Source organism: Tursiops truncatus, chromosome 16 (assembly GCF_011762595.2).
Source record: "Tursiops truncatus isolate mTurTru1 chromosome 16, mTurTru1.mat.Y, whole genome shotgun sequence".
Lineage (NCBI taxonomy): Eukaryota > Metazoa > Chordata > Mammalia > Artiodactyla > Delphinidae > Tursiops > Tursiops truncatus.
This window is the reverse complement of record NC_047049.1, coordinates 24,343,181-24,358,388: the sequence shown is the minus strand read 5'-3', so window position 1 is coordinate 24,358,388 and position 15,208 is coordinate 24,343,181. Positions and strand designations below refer to the sequence as shown.

Sequence of the window (15,208 nt, the reverse complement as noted above, 5' to 3'; positions counted from 1 at the left end):
TTAGTAACATTCATATCCAGTAGTATCCAATTAGAAAATGTTATAGAAAATATTCCACTCACAAAAGACCTCATAAGAGATGTATACAAAGTCACTTTTAGACTATAAAACTTCACTAAAGAACTTGTTAAAAATTTGAATAAAGATATATATTTATTTATATGTAATATATAATATTTATGTATTTTATAAATATATACTATATATATGTATTAAATTTCAGAGATGGCAAATAAATTCTTCACCAAATCACACTGTAAGCAGTTATTCTCAATTAAAATCAAATCAGAGATTTTTACAGAGCTCAACAAGCTAACCTTAAAATTCAGATGAAAAAGTAAGTGTGCCTAAAGAGGCCAACATTTTCTGAAAGTGAAGAGCGAAGGGAGAATTACTTTCAAGATATAAAACATTTTATAAAGCTATAGCAATTAAAATAGTTTGGAATTGGCTAAGGAAAAGATCCATGCTCAATATCAGAACATAGAGTGTCTAGAAATAATTCCGTATTCATGGGAATCCAGGGATTGATGAAGGAGGCACTGTGCTACTTACTTGAAAAAATAAAGTTAGATCTATACCTCATATCCACTCACAAAAGTAAATTACAGGTGAAATAAAGGAGTATCAGGAGAAAACACGTGAGGTTTGGAAGCCTTTAAAAATCATGCACATAAAGCAAAAGCTATAAATGATCAGTGCACTCGGATAATAATTTTAAACTTTTGCATTTAAAAAGGTACAGTATAGGGACTTCCCTGGTGGCGCAGTGGTTAAGAATCCGCCTGCCAGTGCAGGGGACATGGGTTTGAGCCCTGGTCCGGGAGGATCCCACATGTCACGGAGCAACTGAGCCTGTGAGCCACAGCTACTGAGCCTGCCTGCCACAACTACTGAAGTCTGTGCGCCTAGAGCCTGTGCTCCACAACAAGAGAAACCACCGCGATGAGAAGCCTGCGCACCACAATGAAGAGCAGCCCCGGCTCGCCGCAACTAGAGAAAGCCTGCGCACAGCAACAAAGACCCAACGCAGCCAAAATAAATAAAATAAATAAATTTATATAAAAAATACATATAAAAAATAAATTAAAAGGCACAGTATAAAAGTTGAGACAAAACAGAAAATATTTGTAGTATATTGGGCTGAACCATATAAAACAGCAATCTCATGTGGTGCAACCTAATAATAAGGGCTACCTCCAGATCTGCCCAGTGCACGCCTCCGTGCTCTTTTCCTGTTCCAGCTGAGTGGGATGAAATCAAGCAAGGCAACCTTAGAAGCCATGTGCTAGAGACAGCAGAGTCTCTGTCAGCTTGGGTCTCTGAATGACTGCATGGAACAGAGCAGCTGCTGACCTGAACACCTACCCAGAATTATTATATAGGAAAGAAATAAACTTCTCATCCCTATGCCATTATATTTTTGGAGTTTGTTTGTTACCACAGCTTAGCTAACGCTAATTATTATAAAGAAATATAAGTTAAAAATAAAAATAAAGAACTTCTACAATCAACAAGAAAAAGACCAGCAACCCGATAGAAATATTGGCAAAGGACATGAACAGGGAATTTATAGAAGAGGAAATTCAGTCTTCAGAGTTATGAAAAGATGTTCAGCCTCATTAGTAATCAGGAAAACAAAAATTAAGGGGAGGAAATTACCAAAGAAATAATTAAAGAACATTTCCCAGACCTGAAAGAGAAAGGTTTCTGGTTAAAAGTGCTCCAGTGCCTAGCACATGAAGGAGACAAGAAAGCCCAAACAAGCTAGGGTCCTGGTATGAAACAGAATGACACACTCAAATGGCATAAATGGGGAGAGGGACCTTTAAAACAGATTTGGCATGGTAAGGGAAATCAGCAAGGCATGATAAAGCATCTCAAGCTAGCAACCACGGGAAGCTATCACCACTCCCAGGTCTGAAAGGCAAGGATGGGAAGTGGTTACTAGAACCTGGGGAGATCAGTAGCTGTAGAAGAGGGCTAGCAGTCACTGCCAACTCATAACATCACAGACAGGAAACTGGAGAAATAAAGACACTGACCTTGTCTTCTCCTGCCCCTTGATCGTCTGCTGATGCCCCTCACTGTCTAAACCCAAACAGAAGACAGAGGCAAAAGAGCTCACTGATGCCATGCACAGAGGCCAGCCTCTTGGGGCTAGGAGCAGGGTGAAAAAGGGTGAAGAGTAATTCCAGTCTGCACCAGCAAATCAAGAGTATCCATCAAAGGTATGAAGGTGCATATTGTAAAATTTCCAAACACCAGAGAAAAAGAAATGATCCTGTAAGTTTCCAGAGATAAAAATCTGGTTACCTAGAGAACTGGGAATCAAAAAGATATTGAGGGCTTCCCTGGTGGCACAGTGGTTGAGATTCCGCCTGCTGATGGAGGGGACACGGGTTCGTGGCCCGGTCCGGGAAGATCCTACATGCCGCAGAGCAGCTGGGCCCACGAGCCATGGCTGCTGAGCCTGCGCGTCCGGAGCCTGTGCTCTGCAATGGGAGAGGCCACAACAGTGAGAGGCCCGTGTACCGAAAAAAAAAAAAAAAAAAAATGTATTGAATTCTCTAAAGCAAACACTGAAAGCTAAAAGACAATGGAGCAAGTCTTCAAAATTCTGAGGGTAAACCATTGTATTTGAGAAAAACCACGTCTCAAAAAATGTACCTCCTATGTACCCTTTCTCAAGAACAGAGTCAAAGCATTGTACACCTCTAGGGGGCAGGCACCACTCACACTGTATTACATTTGAATGACACTAGCACAGCTGCATGATAAATGATGTTCCCAAGTATGGGCCTGCACAGCAGTCCTGCTTAGAAAGCTACTGGAAGATGCACACCAAGAAGACAAAGAAAAACACACAGGACTCTGGAAACAGGGGCTCTAACTCAGGAGGCAGGTGAGACAATTTCCCAGGAAGATGGACAAGAGAAGTCCCTAGAACAGCAGCTGTGTGCCTGGTCTAGAGAGCAAGGTGCGTAGATTAGTGCTGGAACATAGAAAGCTCTAGAAGGGAGGTCTCACACACACACACAAAAATTCACTGACAGATTGATTACCTCAGGTATCTAGCATTTTGAGAGAGTCTGAATAGAAAGGCTTAATCTAAAACAAAGGCAATTGCTAATTCCAGGAAAAATAAAGTTGTAAAAATGGAAATGTAGTCATAATATACCATGTGGCTCAGCTTTGAAGAATATATATATAACTATAACAGTGTACCTACTGAGCATTGATTTATGTGCGTACAGTAGTGGTGGAGGGTGTAAAAGAACCTGAGTACTCCTCTTCCACACCAGAAAGCCCACAGCGAGTGTCAAAACAGAAATACCAAGAAATAGCAGTATTAAGAAGACCATTACAAAGATGGAGGTAAATATCCAAACAAAAAGGCTGAAAGAACTGAAAACATTTACCTCAGGACTGCAGGAATCATAGTGAAGAAAAGTAGAGCAGGTGCTGCTAGAAAAAACATTTTTTAAAATTTATTATTTATTTTTGGTTGCATTGGGTCTTGTGGCTGTGCACGGGCTTTCTCTAGTTGCGGCGAGCAGGGGCTGCTCTTCGTTGCGGTGCGCAGGCTTCTCACTGTGGTGGCTTCTCTTGTTGCGGAGCACGGGCTCTAGGCACACGGGCTTCAGTAGTTGTGGCTCGCGGGCTCTAGAGCGCAGGCTCAGTAGTTGTGGTGCACGGGCTTAGTTACTCCGCAGCATGTGGGATCTTCCCAGACCAGGGCTCGAACCCGTGTCCCCTGCACTGGCAGGCGGGTTCTTAACCACTGTGCTACCAGGGAAGCCCCAAAAACATTATTTTTAACTATGTAACTCTGTATTATTTAATTTGTAAAAATGTAAATGTATAACTTTGACAAAAAGAAGTATTAAAGACAGTATTTGGGGAAGACAGGAAGAAAACCACTGTTTATATGTTGTATGGTATGATAAAAATTATACCCTATTAAAGTGCCCAAGAAAACTAAGCTTACAGGCAGAGAAAAAAATGGGGTGTAGTGTCTCATGCTGGGTTGAACAAAATAAAGTTCAAAATGTAATTTTAGACCGAGAGCCAAATGTATTAGTCTATGGAATCGCAACACTTACAGTTTTAGCAAGTGCTTTGATTCCTCTTTTTATCTCTTTCCTTTTGTTGGAAAACAGTTTAACCTCGTTTTTGATGGCCTGGAATGGAGAAAGTACATCATTTAAACAAGCAACAGGGACGATAGCGAGATGATAGGTACATATATACATACTTAGATACATAGATAGCACTTCCCTAGAAACAGAAATAAGGAAAAAAATTAAAGACTAATAATATAAAGTGTACATGAAATAATACCACTGCAATACTTTGCTTAAATCTAAATTGCTACTATGTAAGTGGCCACTGAAGCAACTTGGAACTGAGGTCAATGATAAGGCCAACAGAAAGAAAATAATTTAGTGAAAAATTAAAGAACAGTTGCTAACAGAAAACTAGTCTGCTATTTTATTGGGAACTTGAGTGAGACTAGATAAGCAAGCTAAATCCAGACACAGGCTGCCACCTATGTCACCTTTCTGCACATCAGAAGCCACAATGTCTCTTCTGTTGCGGGCCCACCCCTTTTATTTAAGGCTACCTTGCAGCATCCCCCCAAATGTACTTCAGCATGAGGTATGTTAGTTCATTCTTTGCTTTGGCCTACGTGGACACTTTTCTCGGGTTTCGTATTAGCCTAAGTACAGCACTTAAAGCTCACATAACTTTATCTAAAACACTGGGCCGTGTTTAGTGTGTTTGCCTGCTTTCAGGGAAGGTACACTTATACGATGTAATGGTCTGCCAAGTAGTATCTCTTTCCACTTTCTAACTTTCCAAGGGGTTTCACAGGAAACTAATCTATTTGGCACCCCTACAAAGCATTATTTCAAACTTCTCTCATGTTTTATAAATACCTCTTGGTTTTTTTGTTGTATCCAGGGAATTTCCACCGTATTATCAACTTTGACTAATTCCTCTTGTAATGAGTCATCGCTTAACCTCACATTCTCATTTATCTTAGAAGAAGACAGACATATCTTAAATTAAAAATTCATCAAGTTCTCCTCCTACCCAACTTTAATTGCTTTGAATCCCTCTTCACTTGTTGCATTTTAAAATATACTACCAAACATTTTGCCTGCTCAAGATGTAATGTTTAGCTAATTTTATTCCTTCCATTCTGTGCTTATATCAGCCACACTTTTCACTGAGAAAGCAGCAATGATCAGACAGGTCACACGTTCACCAGATCACTCTTGGCCTTCTTCCTGTTACTGTAGACCAAATGCTGCTGCCTATCAAGGCCTGCCCCACCATTTGTGCTTAGGATCTTAATCTTTTCCTCCTTCTTGAAGCCTCTGCACTTAAAAAAATTTCCATCACCCTTCTGCATCATCCATTTCTGCCTTCTACTGAATCTTTCCCTACAGTATCTAAACATGCTCTGGAATCTCCTGTCCCAGGAAATCTACTCTCCACTGACCACCACCTTCCCCTTTAGCTGCCACCCTATTTCTGTGCTCCCTTTGCAGCAAAAAATCTTGAAAGAGTTTGGAACGTCACACTCTGCTGGTTCTCCTGCAACCTCACTGGCTGCCCCTTCTCAATCTCCTTCGCCTCCCTGAATTCTTCTCCTGGAGTTCTAGAAGTTGCTCTATCTTGGTCCCCTTCTGTTTCTCACCATCCACTCTTCCATGATGATCTTACTCAGTTTTATGGCTTTAAATTCCATTCATATGCCCCTGACTCTCAAATCAACATCTCGAGTCCTGGACTCTCCCCAGAACATCTACACAATAGCGTACTTGGTATCTCACTTGGATGTCTAACAGTATTCTCATGCTCAGTCCAGGGAACTGATTTTAGATCCCCTTCTTTCTCCCCACAGTGGCTCCTCTCCCCACAGTCTTCCCCTTCTCTGTGAATGGTACCTTCTCCTACATAGTTCTTCAAGTAAAATATCTAGGAGTCATCCTTGAGTCCTTTCTTTCCCTTTCCCTCTATGTCCAGTTCATCAGAAGTTCTGTCAGCTCTACCTCTGCAAACTGCCTGGAAACTACCACCTCTCCACAACACTCTTGCACCTCTATCACTGGTACCTAAGCCTTCTAACTCCTTCTCTGCTTCTACTCTTGTGCCCTACAGGAATCATTCTCCACACAGCGGAAGTAATCATTTCAAAAACGTAAATAAGATCTTGTAAATCCTCTGCTCAGAACACTTTAATAGGTTCTCATTACACGTAAAATTATGTCCAAATGCTACCTGCTTTACAAAGCCCTTCTTTCCCACCTCCAGGACCTTATCCCCTACCACTCTCTCCCTTGCTCACTTCAGCTGCACAGGCCTTTTTTAAGTCTTCAAACGTGCCAAGCTCTTTCTCCCTCTGCCCTGAGTGCTTGCCCCTCCCCCACATATTGGCACATTTCTTTTAAGTCAGATCACAGCCTTTCTCCGTGGAGGGGCTATTCCAGCCAAACACTATCACACCAAACCATTTTATTTGGTTTGGTAACAAAAATAGATTATTTGGTAACAAAATAGATCTTGTTACTACCTATTTTTTTCTTATTTATTTGATTATTTATCTATCTCTCTCTGCTCACACCCAACCCCCAATTAGCATGTAAGCTCCATGAAAGCAGAAACTTTTCCTATCTTTTCATGCCTGTATCCCCCAGAGTCCAGCACTTTGTAGGCACTCGATAAATATTTGTTAAATGATTGAGTGAATAAATGTTCTCTGGCTAGACACATCCTAAATAATGTATGTGATGTAAAAGTATAGAGAGACTAGTTTGAACAAGCGCCAGAATTGTAGTAGATTTGTTTTTTAAAGCAAGCCCAGACAGATCTTGTACTATGGTTTAAATGAGATCTGAAATGTGATATTTGTGTTGAGAAAGGCTGAATATTTTCTCTTAAATGTAGTGCACGCTCTTTTTGAAAATCATGAGGTAGCTGGATAATGAGGAACATTACTAAAATATCTGCTCAAAGAAAACCACAAACTGAAAACTGATATCTGATTTAGGAAGGAAGGAAGGAAGAAAAAAAAGAAGGAAACAGGGACTTCCCTAGTGGTGCAGTGGTTAAGAATCTGCCTGCCAATGCAGGGGACAGGGGTTCAAGCTCTGGTCTGGGAAGATTCCACATGCCACGGAGCAACTAAGCCCCTGCGCCACAACTATTGAGCCTGTGTTCTAGAGCCCGCGAGCCACAACTACTGAGCCCGCATGCCACAACTCCTGAACCTGCACACCTAGAGCCCATGCTCTGCTACAAGAGAAGTCACCGCAATGAGAAGCCCGTGCACCACAAGGAATAGTTGCCCCCGCTCACCACAACTAGAGAAAGCCCGTCTGCACGCAGCAACGAAGACCAAACATGGCCAAAATCAATCAATAAATAAATAAAATTTAAAAAAAAAGAAGGAAAGAAAGGAGGGAGGGAGGAAGGAAGGAGAAAGAAAACTATAGTGAAACTCAACTGCATGTTCAGGTTCTGATCCCAAATCCAAGGAATCTTTTTTTGCTATACTTAAATAATCATTCTCCTCATCCATGGTGTTCTCCAGGTAAGTTGAAAGTTGCTGGCTATATTCAAGAATTTCATTGGCTAAGTTTCCTCCAAACTGCCTGTATTAATAAAAAAGAAAACACATAGGCTACAAAATCACAATTTGAAAAAGACACATTTAGCAGTATTATTTCCAGATACCTAACCATTTCTATGCAAAGAAATATGTGGACAGTTCTCTGCAGTGCCCTGTAGATATTAGGACTCTGCTTCTTCAAGGACAGTACTTTCATGGGCTCCAGAACATGACAAACTTCTTGACCTCCCTGGGGTCATCTCTCTTCACACTGTCCCCATACCCTTACCCTACATGCCCTCTGTACCCATCTGCCCCGGTCATTGCGCAGAAGAGCCACTGCTCTGGTTGAACCCTCAGAGATAGTAGGTGCCGTACTGCTTCACATATATAACCACATTACCAAATTCAGTCCTCATAGCCCCCACCCCACACTCAGGAAAGTATTATTACTTCCACTCAATACACCAGGGCATTTCAAACTTCAGGCACATCAGCATGGCCTGGAGGGTTTGTTATAACAGATTCCTGGGCCCCACCCATAGAGATTCTGATTCGAAAAGTCTGGATGAGGCCCAAGAATATGCATTTCTAACAAGCTCACAGGTGCTGCAGATTCCACCTTGAATAACATGGTTATAGATGATTTAGAGGGATTGTCAGATGCCTAAGGTCACCAGTGCTGGACCAAGTTTTCAAACTCAACGGTTTTTGAGTCAGAGGTCCATGAGATTAACTGCCAATGGATGGAAATGTCCTCACTGCCGTAAATAGGGCTCCAGCACATGTTTGCTGTTGCCTGAGATGCTATGTGATCCCTTACTACAAAGAATGCATTAGGATTTATATAGTGAGATACAGGTTAGCGTTTTATTCAGGATTCCAAGTATAAAATGGGCATGATGATACAGTCAGTCGTTAAATGGGTCTTTGAAATAAGTGGTGACCAAAATTGCTATGATATAGAATCTCCATAATATGTAACATTTCACAGTGTCACTGAGATACGCCATGTTTTATTATTGTTTTGCTCACAGGAGGCACCGTGAAATTTTTGTGGAAATGAATTGCGCATTGACTAGTGACGTGCATCGGCAGATCAAACAAGGTAACATTTCAAGTCCAGGGTGTCACATTCATGTTCTCTATGCCCTGGCCATTATCTGTATGCTTGGCTAATATTTGTTTATTTAGGATTTTAATTTTAGTCTAAGCAAAGTCTAAATAATTTAATATTGTCTAGGCAAAGTCTAATTAGGAAAGTAAACGTGTATGTGTTTACAGATACATACATACCTATGTCAGGTTTTTTAGAGATAAATAGGAGTTATAAAAATGATCTACTGTTCAGAATTGTCCTCATTCCTTGTGCTCCTCCAACAGATTTTATGAAAGGGAGGACTGGTCACTTCATAGGTCTTAACTGGGTCTTTTTATTTTTTGTATTTTGATGCTTTGACATCTGGGGTCTTGCTAATAACCTTGGAGGAAATGCCCCTCCCAGGACCAGCAATTCATAGAGATGGTAAACAACTCATCTGGAGCTCACCTTTCAAATGCAAACCCACCAACTCAGAGCCCACATCCCCAACCAAATCCTCTATTGGGCTTTCACACTTGGGGCCACTATTTCTATCCTAATCATCCCTGGGTCAAGTACCAGAAAACTAGCAGCAGCCCCTATGGCCCAGAGCCCAATTAAATTATCCAAACTAGTCAGTCCCAAACCTTCCCGCTCCTTGCCATAGAAACCATATTGAAGACACTTGCCCACATTTCCCTGCTCCCTCTGCCTCCTTACCCTCCCTGGTGCTTCCCCATGTGGCACCCCCATAGCACCCCCTCCTCTTGGGATGATTAGTATAACAATCTTTTCAATGGCAGTTGTCTCCTGTTGTGTTGGCCTTGCTATTACCTAAATAATAACAACATCTTTATTTTAAAACACCGTATCATGTGAGGTTGCTTATTGTATACTGTACTTACCTCCATTTCAGGTTAACAAGGGTGCCGTCATGCTTCCCATTCACCAGAATGCTTTGTCCATCCATTGAAATTCTCACCGACTGAATTCCATGCCCCTGGTGAGAATGACTCCGACACTGAACAAATGTTTCCTTAATAGTTTTAGGAACAAAGTGCAGAAATTACAAATGCGATTCTACCACATGGTTTTTCTAAGGGGGTTACGTGCACTTTTGCTCGTGGATAAACCTTTTTCTATTTGTCAACAGCATTTTAGCTGGTATGGAGTAGCCTCTTAATAATTCATAGCACTGAAAATTACTAGTACAAAATACAGTCACCAGTACTGGTTTGTTCTCCCTTCTGTGTAATATGGAAGAAGAGGGATTATTATCATCAATTTATAATAGGAAAATCAGACAGAGAGGTGAATGGACTTGCTGAAGACTACGAGAAGGGGCCTTGAGCAAGCAGTGCGGGCAAATTCAGATGCCTTCAAGGATTTTAGGCAAGTTCCCTTTATGTGCAGAGAGGCTGAGTGTGATGAGAGAAGGTGATGGGCTCTGTGAAGAATGACAGAGGATGCCAATTAAACCAGTTTCATTAGAACCCAAACAAATCACTAATTGGTACACAGTGCAATGGTTTAAACTCTTTGACTAAAAACTGAGATTTCTTTGTCACACTAGTTATCAACCATGATGCCTTTAAAATTTTTTAGTTTTTTGAATAGGCAATACATTCAAATGTTTCAAAATTAAAAAACTATAAAAGAGTATGCAGTGAAATCTCCTTCCTGCCCCCATTCCCCAACACCTCCCAAAGGCAATCAATATTATTAGTTCCTCCAATATCCTTTCAGAGTTTTTTTAATGTACATAAACAAATTTTTATACAAACAATTTTTAACATAAATTGTAACATAATACGTATATTACACACCTTGCCTTTCCTCCTTAACAATATATCTTGGGATTCTTTCCATACCGTTTCATAAAGATTTCCTCATTCTGTATTACAGCATAATATTCCATACTTTATTTATATACTGTTTATGTACCATTATTTATTTATCCAGTCCTCTGATGATGGACATTAGGTTGCTTTTACAAACAGTACTGCCATGAATAACCTCCTCTATGAGGTACTTTGCATAGGCTCACCCAGAAAAACTCTGACGTCTTGCCACTATCAGTTGTAGCGTACATTTACAAATCATTTGAATAAGAGACAATGTAGCAGAGTTTGCACATTGTTCACCTAAAAATAATTTCTAAGGGATTTAAGATTTTTCCTATATAATAATAATATCACTTTTGCCCAACTATATTCCAAATATGCTTTCTTGCACAAGTGAGCAAGGAGAGCTGGATATGCACAGCCAGGGCCCAGTTTACCTGTGGCCCCATGGGAGAGTGGCATGTGGGGTGATTGTGAGGCTTTGGGTGTGTGGGGTAGATCCCTGGGTAAAAATAACTGACCGAATTAAATTAAATTGATAACCAGTACTACTCGGTCTCAAAACCTAGAAAAGGATCTTTCACTTTTTTGGGAGAAGAAACTATTTTCATTTTTTCAGAGATCTGAGAAAAATGGAAATCAGAAATGGTAGTGGTACTGGTGACATCAAGGTCTGCAAGTGATAGGGGAGGACTCAGTAAGGGCCACACCCTTCTCCCTTATGCTCTTCTAGCATCACATGAAGAGTCAGGTGGCGGGGTGGCAGCAACAAGCCTAGAGGCCCTCCAGGCCAGGGAGCTAGCCGTAATCAACCCTAGGTTTGCACAGCAATTCACTATTTCCAAAGAAGTTTTGCATGTACCCTCTCACCAGCTCTCACCAGAATCCCACAGGGTGAGAGCAAGCAAGGCTTCCCTAAAATTGCAGAGGAGCAGCTGAAGCTCAGTGAGGCTCAGTGAGTTTCCAAGACACACAGTAAGTGGTGATGGAGCTGGGCTGGAGCTCACCTACTGTATCCCAGCCCCATGTTCCTTCTTTGCAAGGTCTCAGTCTATTTGTTGGCATTTCCTCCCTTAGAGACTCAAACCTTAGCACATAAATACACCCAGTGTTGGAATCAATAACACCATTAGAGCTAAATAAGTTGTGAGTCAATTGAAATAAGTTGTGAGCCAATTTACTTAAGAGTTCTAATTCCTATTGTAAGAGCTTTTGTTCCTTATATAAGATCAAGACACACATCCCATAACTGGAAAAAAAGAAAAAGGAGTTTACCAAAGTATGAATATCTCGGATACACAGAATTCCACATTTAGCTATTGTTATGAGCCACAATCCATGTGGAGACAGAGAGAGCATTCCAGGTCCATATTGCTTGCTTTGTACTTTTTGGTATGACTTAAGAATGCAAATACCACTATGCTCCTGCCAAAGGAAATGACCACATTATAGAAAAGCTCAGGGCAGTGGTACCTTGGGGTTTGCAGTTGAGCATATCGAGTCAGATTCAAAGCCAAAAACACTGTCATTGGAAATAAACTGATACATGATAAAGTGGGCACCTGTATTTGCACCACATTTTCCATCTCTGATTGCAAGTAGAAGTTCATTTTGGCCAACTAAGAAAAGTCTTCTTTGCATGTTAGCTACCATTAAAAATCCCAGCCTACAACTGAGAATCTTTATTTCTCACTAATCCATTTCATACACCCCTGTGCTCAAGTCAAAATAAATGAGTCAATTTCCCCCCATGTTTCTCATGTATGCCCACCTTCAAACCTCTGCATGTGTTGTGGCTTTTGTCTGGAATGCCCTTCCCCAACCCATCCCCACCAATTTGGCCCCCCTCCCTATATAAGGAACCCCACCTCCCTGCCAAGATTGCACGCAATATTTCTCATGTCTAAATCTGACTTATTCTTCAAAGTCCAGTGCAAATATTACTTCCACCAGGAAGCTTCTCTTGAATCCTCCTTATGATAAACCATTTCTTCCGTCTCTGAATGTCTTTGTCTCAGACCTTGCTGACATTGTCTACTCTGGGAGAGAAGCCCTTTGATTGAAGGATTTAGAAAAGCAAGGGTGATAGATAACCTGGGTCAGTATATGTAGCAGGAAATGACACAGTATGGGAGAAGTTTGAAGAGAGTATGATGAAAGGATGCCAGAAACATAGTTTAGGTATTTTGTGCAATTTTCTTTAGGACTCAGGTACAAAGTTCCACCCAAAATCATCAACCCTGTAGCTGCTGACACCTGTGGAATAGATTTTCTAATGATAGATTTTTAAAAAATAGTTTTGAAAGGCACTAAACTGATATCATGTTGTCTGCACTTTTATCTGACAAGTATGATGTTGTAAGTGTGAGGCTGCTCAAATGTATTTTATGATGAATTAACAAATCATGCTAACATATATCTAATTCAAAGAAATTATGTTACTATAATAAAGACATTTGTTAACTGGACTAGAGTGTTAAAGCATGGATCACATCTAATTGATACGATGTGTCAATCTTGACGGCTAAGAAAAATGATAGCACGCTTAAGTTTTGGCATACTTTTTCAGGAAGAAGATAGCTGCAGATGTATGGCACTTGGTTACAGAAGCCATATATTCGGCTACTTTGAAAGTTCAAGACAGCTGAGGACAGAGTATGCTCTATCTCATACACGAACTTATGAATGAATGCATCTCTCAGCCTCCCTCGTTCATCAGCAAAGCTTGCAGAAACTATAAGATTTGGGGAAGAAGAGAAATCACTTGCACCATATATTGATTTTATTTTTAAAAAATTGTTATGAAAACTATGAAAAGCAAAATAAACAAGTTAAATGCTCAATTAATGCAGAAACTATTAGGAGATAAAAATGATTGGAAAGCAACTTGGCTCCATTAGAAATACTTGAGTATTAAATGATTAATAGTGAGTAAAATATCTTTTATAAAGCCTTGGTTAATTTTATCAGTTAAGTAGAGACAGCATTAAAAGAAACTCATGATGGTCTAGAGTCTTAATTAAGACACAAAAGTACTTTGAGGTTTTTGACTCTCTTATACTCTATAATTATATATTTGCAAAATAGCTACCCAGATATATTTGTTATCTATTGATAAAATAAAGTGTCTATTTTATCAGACCTTTTTATCCCAAAAGCTTTCTTTATAATTTTATCAGTGAACGTAACTACAAAGTAACCTATCTGATTTGACTATGTATATTTAAGGCTACAAAAAAGAGACATCACAAAATGACAAATCAATTTGACAAAAGTGACAGTTGGTCCTGTTTTTTCTCTGATAATAAGACAGATTCATATGAATGACAGGACCTAGAGGAAAGTCCACATTTCACGTTATTTAGCAGCCACATCAATTTCATTTTGTAAGACACAGAAAAGGTGGTGGCCATTTTAACCTCTTCACATGTTAAAAGGAAAAAAAATGCTATCACCAGGAAAAAAAAAAAAAAAAGAAGGAAAGCTATAGCAGCTCTTCAACTGGATGCCCAGGACAGAATTTGTTGATCATTTTTTTCTTTACCTTGTGGTAGTATTTTAGGCAGAGTAAATATTTCCAGCCTGCTTCTTCCTGTTTCTGGAAGTGGGGAAAGCACCATCACTTCTACTATATCTGTTTCCAAAGGAGACACTGTGGATATTTGTAAAATGCCTTTGCCCACCTCTGAAAGAAAATGTAAATCAACACCACAAGTCATCATTGATAAGTTTATAGAATCTTTTATACTCCCAGGTAAGATATCACACTATAGAACTGCCTTCACTAAATCTTTAGATCCAAATTTATTTACTGGATATTTAAGTGACCTTTAAACATAAGTGATGGAAACATTTTTGATGAACAGATGGGGGCTTCTCCACAGTAGATGTCTGGGTTGGCAGACTCAATCCAGCTCGGTTGGACTCAGCTTCTTTCCAGACAGAGAGGCCTCCAGAGTCTGCCATGTCCACCCCCCTCAGCAGCAGCTGCACGCTCTGGCCTCTTGCACGCTCTGGCACCCTCCAGCCATCTGCCCATTCCCGATACTGAATAAACTCAGGCATCAGTGTTCTTTGCATCTGTAGTCAAGGTTTTGCGGGTGTGGTGGGATTACACATGCCTTTGTGAGTTTGTCCTCCAGAAACCCAGGTGATCTGACCTCTGCAAGGTGCTTGGGGCCCACCTTGAATTCTCTCCAGATTCACTACTGCCTCTCTCCCCAGGGACTGTTCAGCATATGTCCACTTTCTCAGGCCCCATCTCAGCCCCTCCCCTCAGGTGTTCACTGGATGACCTTTCCTCTTACTTAACGAGGAAGACAGAAAACATCTGACACAAACTTGACCTCAACTTTCTTATCCTGAATCTCACATTTTCTCTCTGTTTGTACCCATCTTCCTGCTTCATTTCTTGACATTTTTGTGGGAACAAAATGTAACCCGTTCCATCTGTGATTCTGAGCCCACACCTCTAATATCTTATTACACCATGGGCTATCAATTATCTCTTTTAATTTTCTTGTGTCTTGTATGGCTTCCCCTATTCAGTCCTCAAGACTCCCCTATCTTCAAATTAGGACCTTCCTTCAACCCTGCTAATTCTAATTCTCTTTTAGAAGTTACTAATTCTCTTTTCTCCACTGCAAACTTCTAAGAACA

General features: G+C 40.4%; 1 protein-coding gene across 1 annotated transcript in view; it reads right to left on the bottom strand.

Annotated features, from left to right (window-relative positions):
* The window catches only part of CFAP43 (cilia and flagella associated protein 43), a 100,696-nt gene that overhangs the window by 39,651 nt on the left and 45,837 nt on the right, over positions 1-15,208 (bottom strand). Inside the window, exons 13-19 of the mRNA XM_033841895.2 lie at positions 14,094-14,234; positions 13,111-13,283; positions 11,825-11,974; positions 9,611-9,741; positions 7,520-7,667; positions 4,944-5,045; positions 4,107-4,184 (exon numbers count right to left, since the gene is read on the bottom strand). Of these exons, the coding sequence (XP_033697786.1) occupies positions 4,107-4,184; positions 4,944-5,045; positions 7,520-7,667; positions 9,611-9,741; positions 11,825-11,974; positions 13,111-13,283; positions 14,094-14,234 (923 nt within the window). The remainder of the gene's footprint in view (positions 1-4,106; positions 4,185-4,943; positions 5,046-7,519; positions 7,668-9,610; positions 9,742-11,824; positions 11,975-13,110; positions 13,284-14,093; positions 14,235-15,208) is intronic.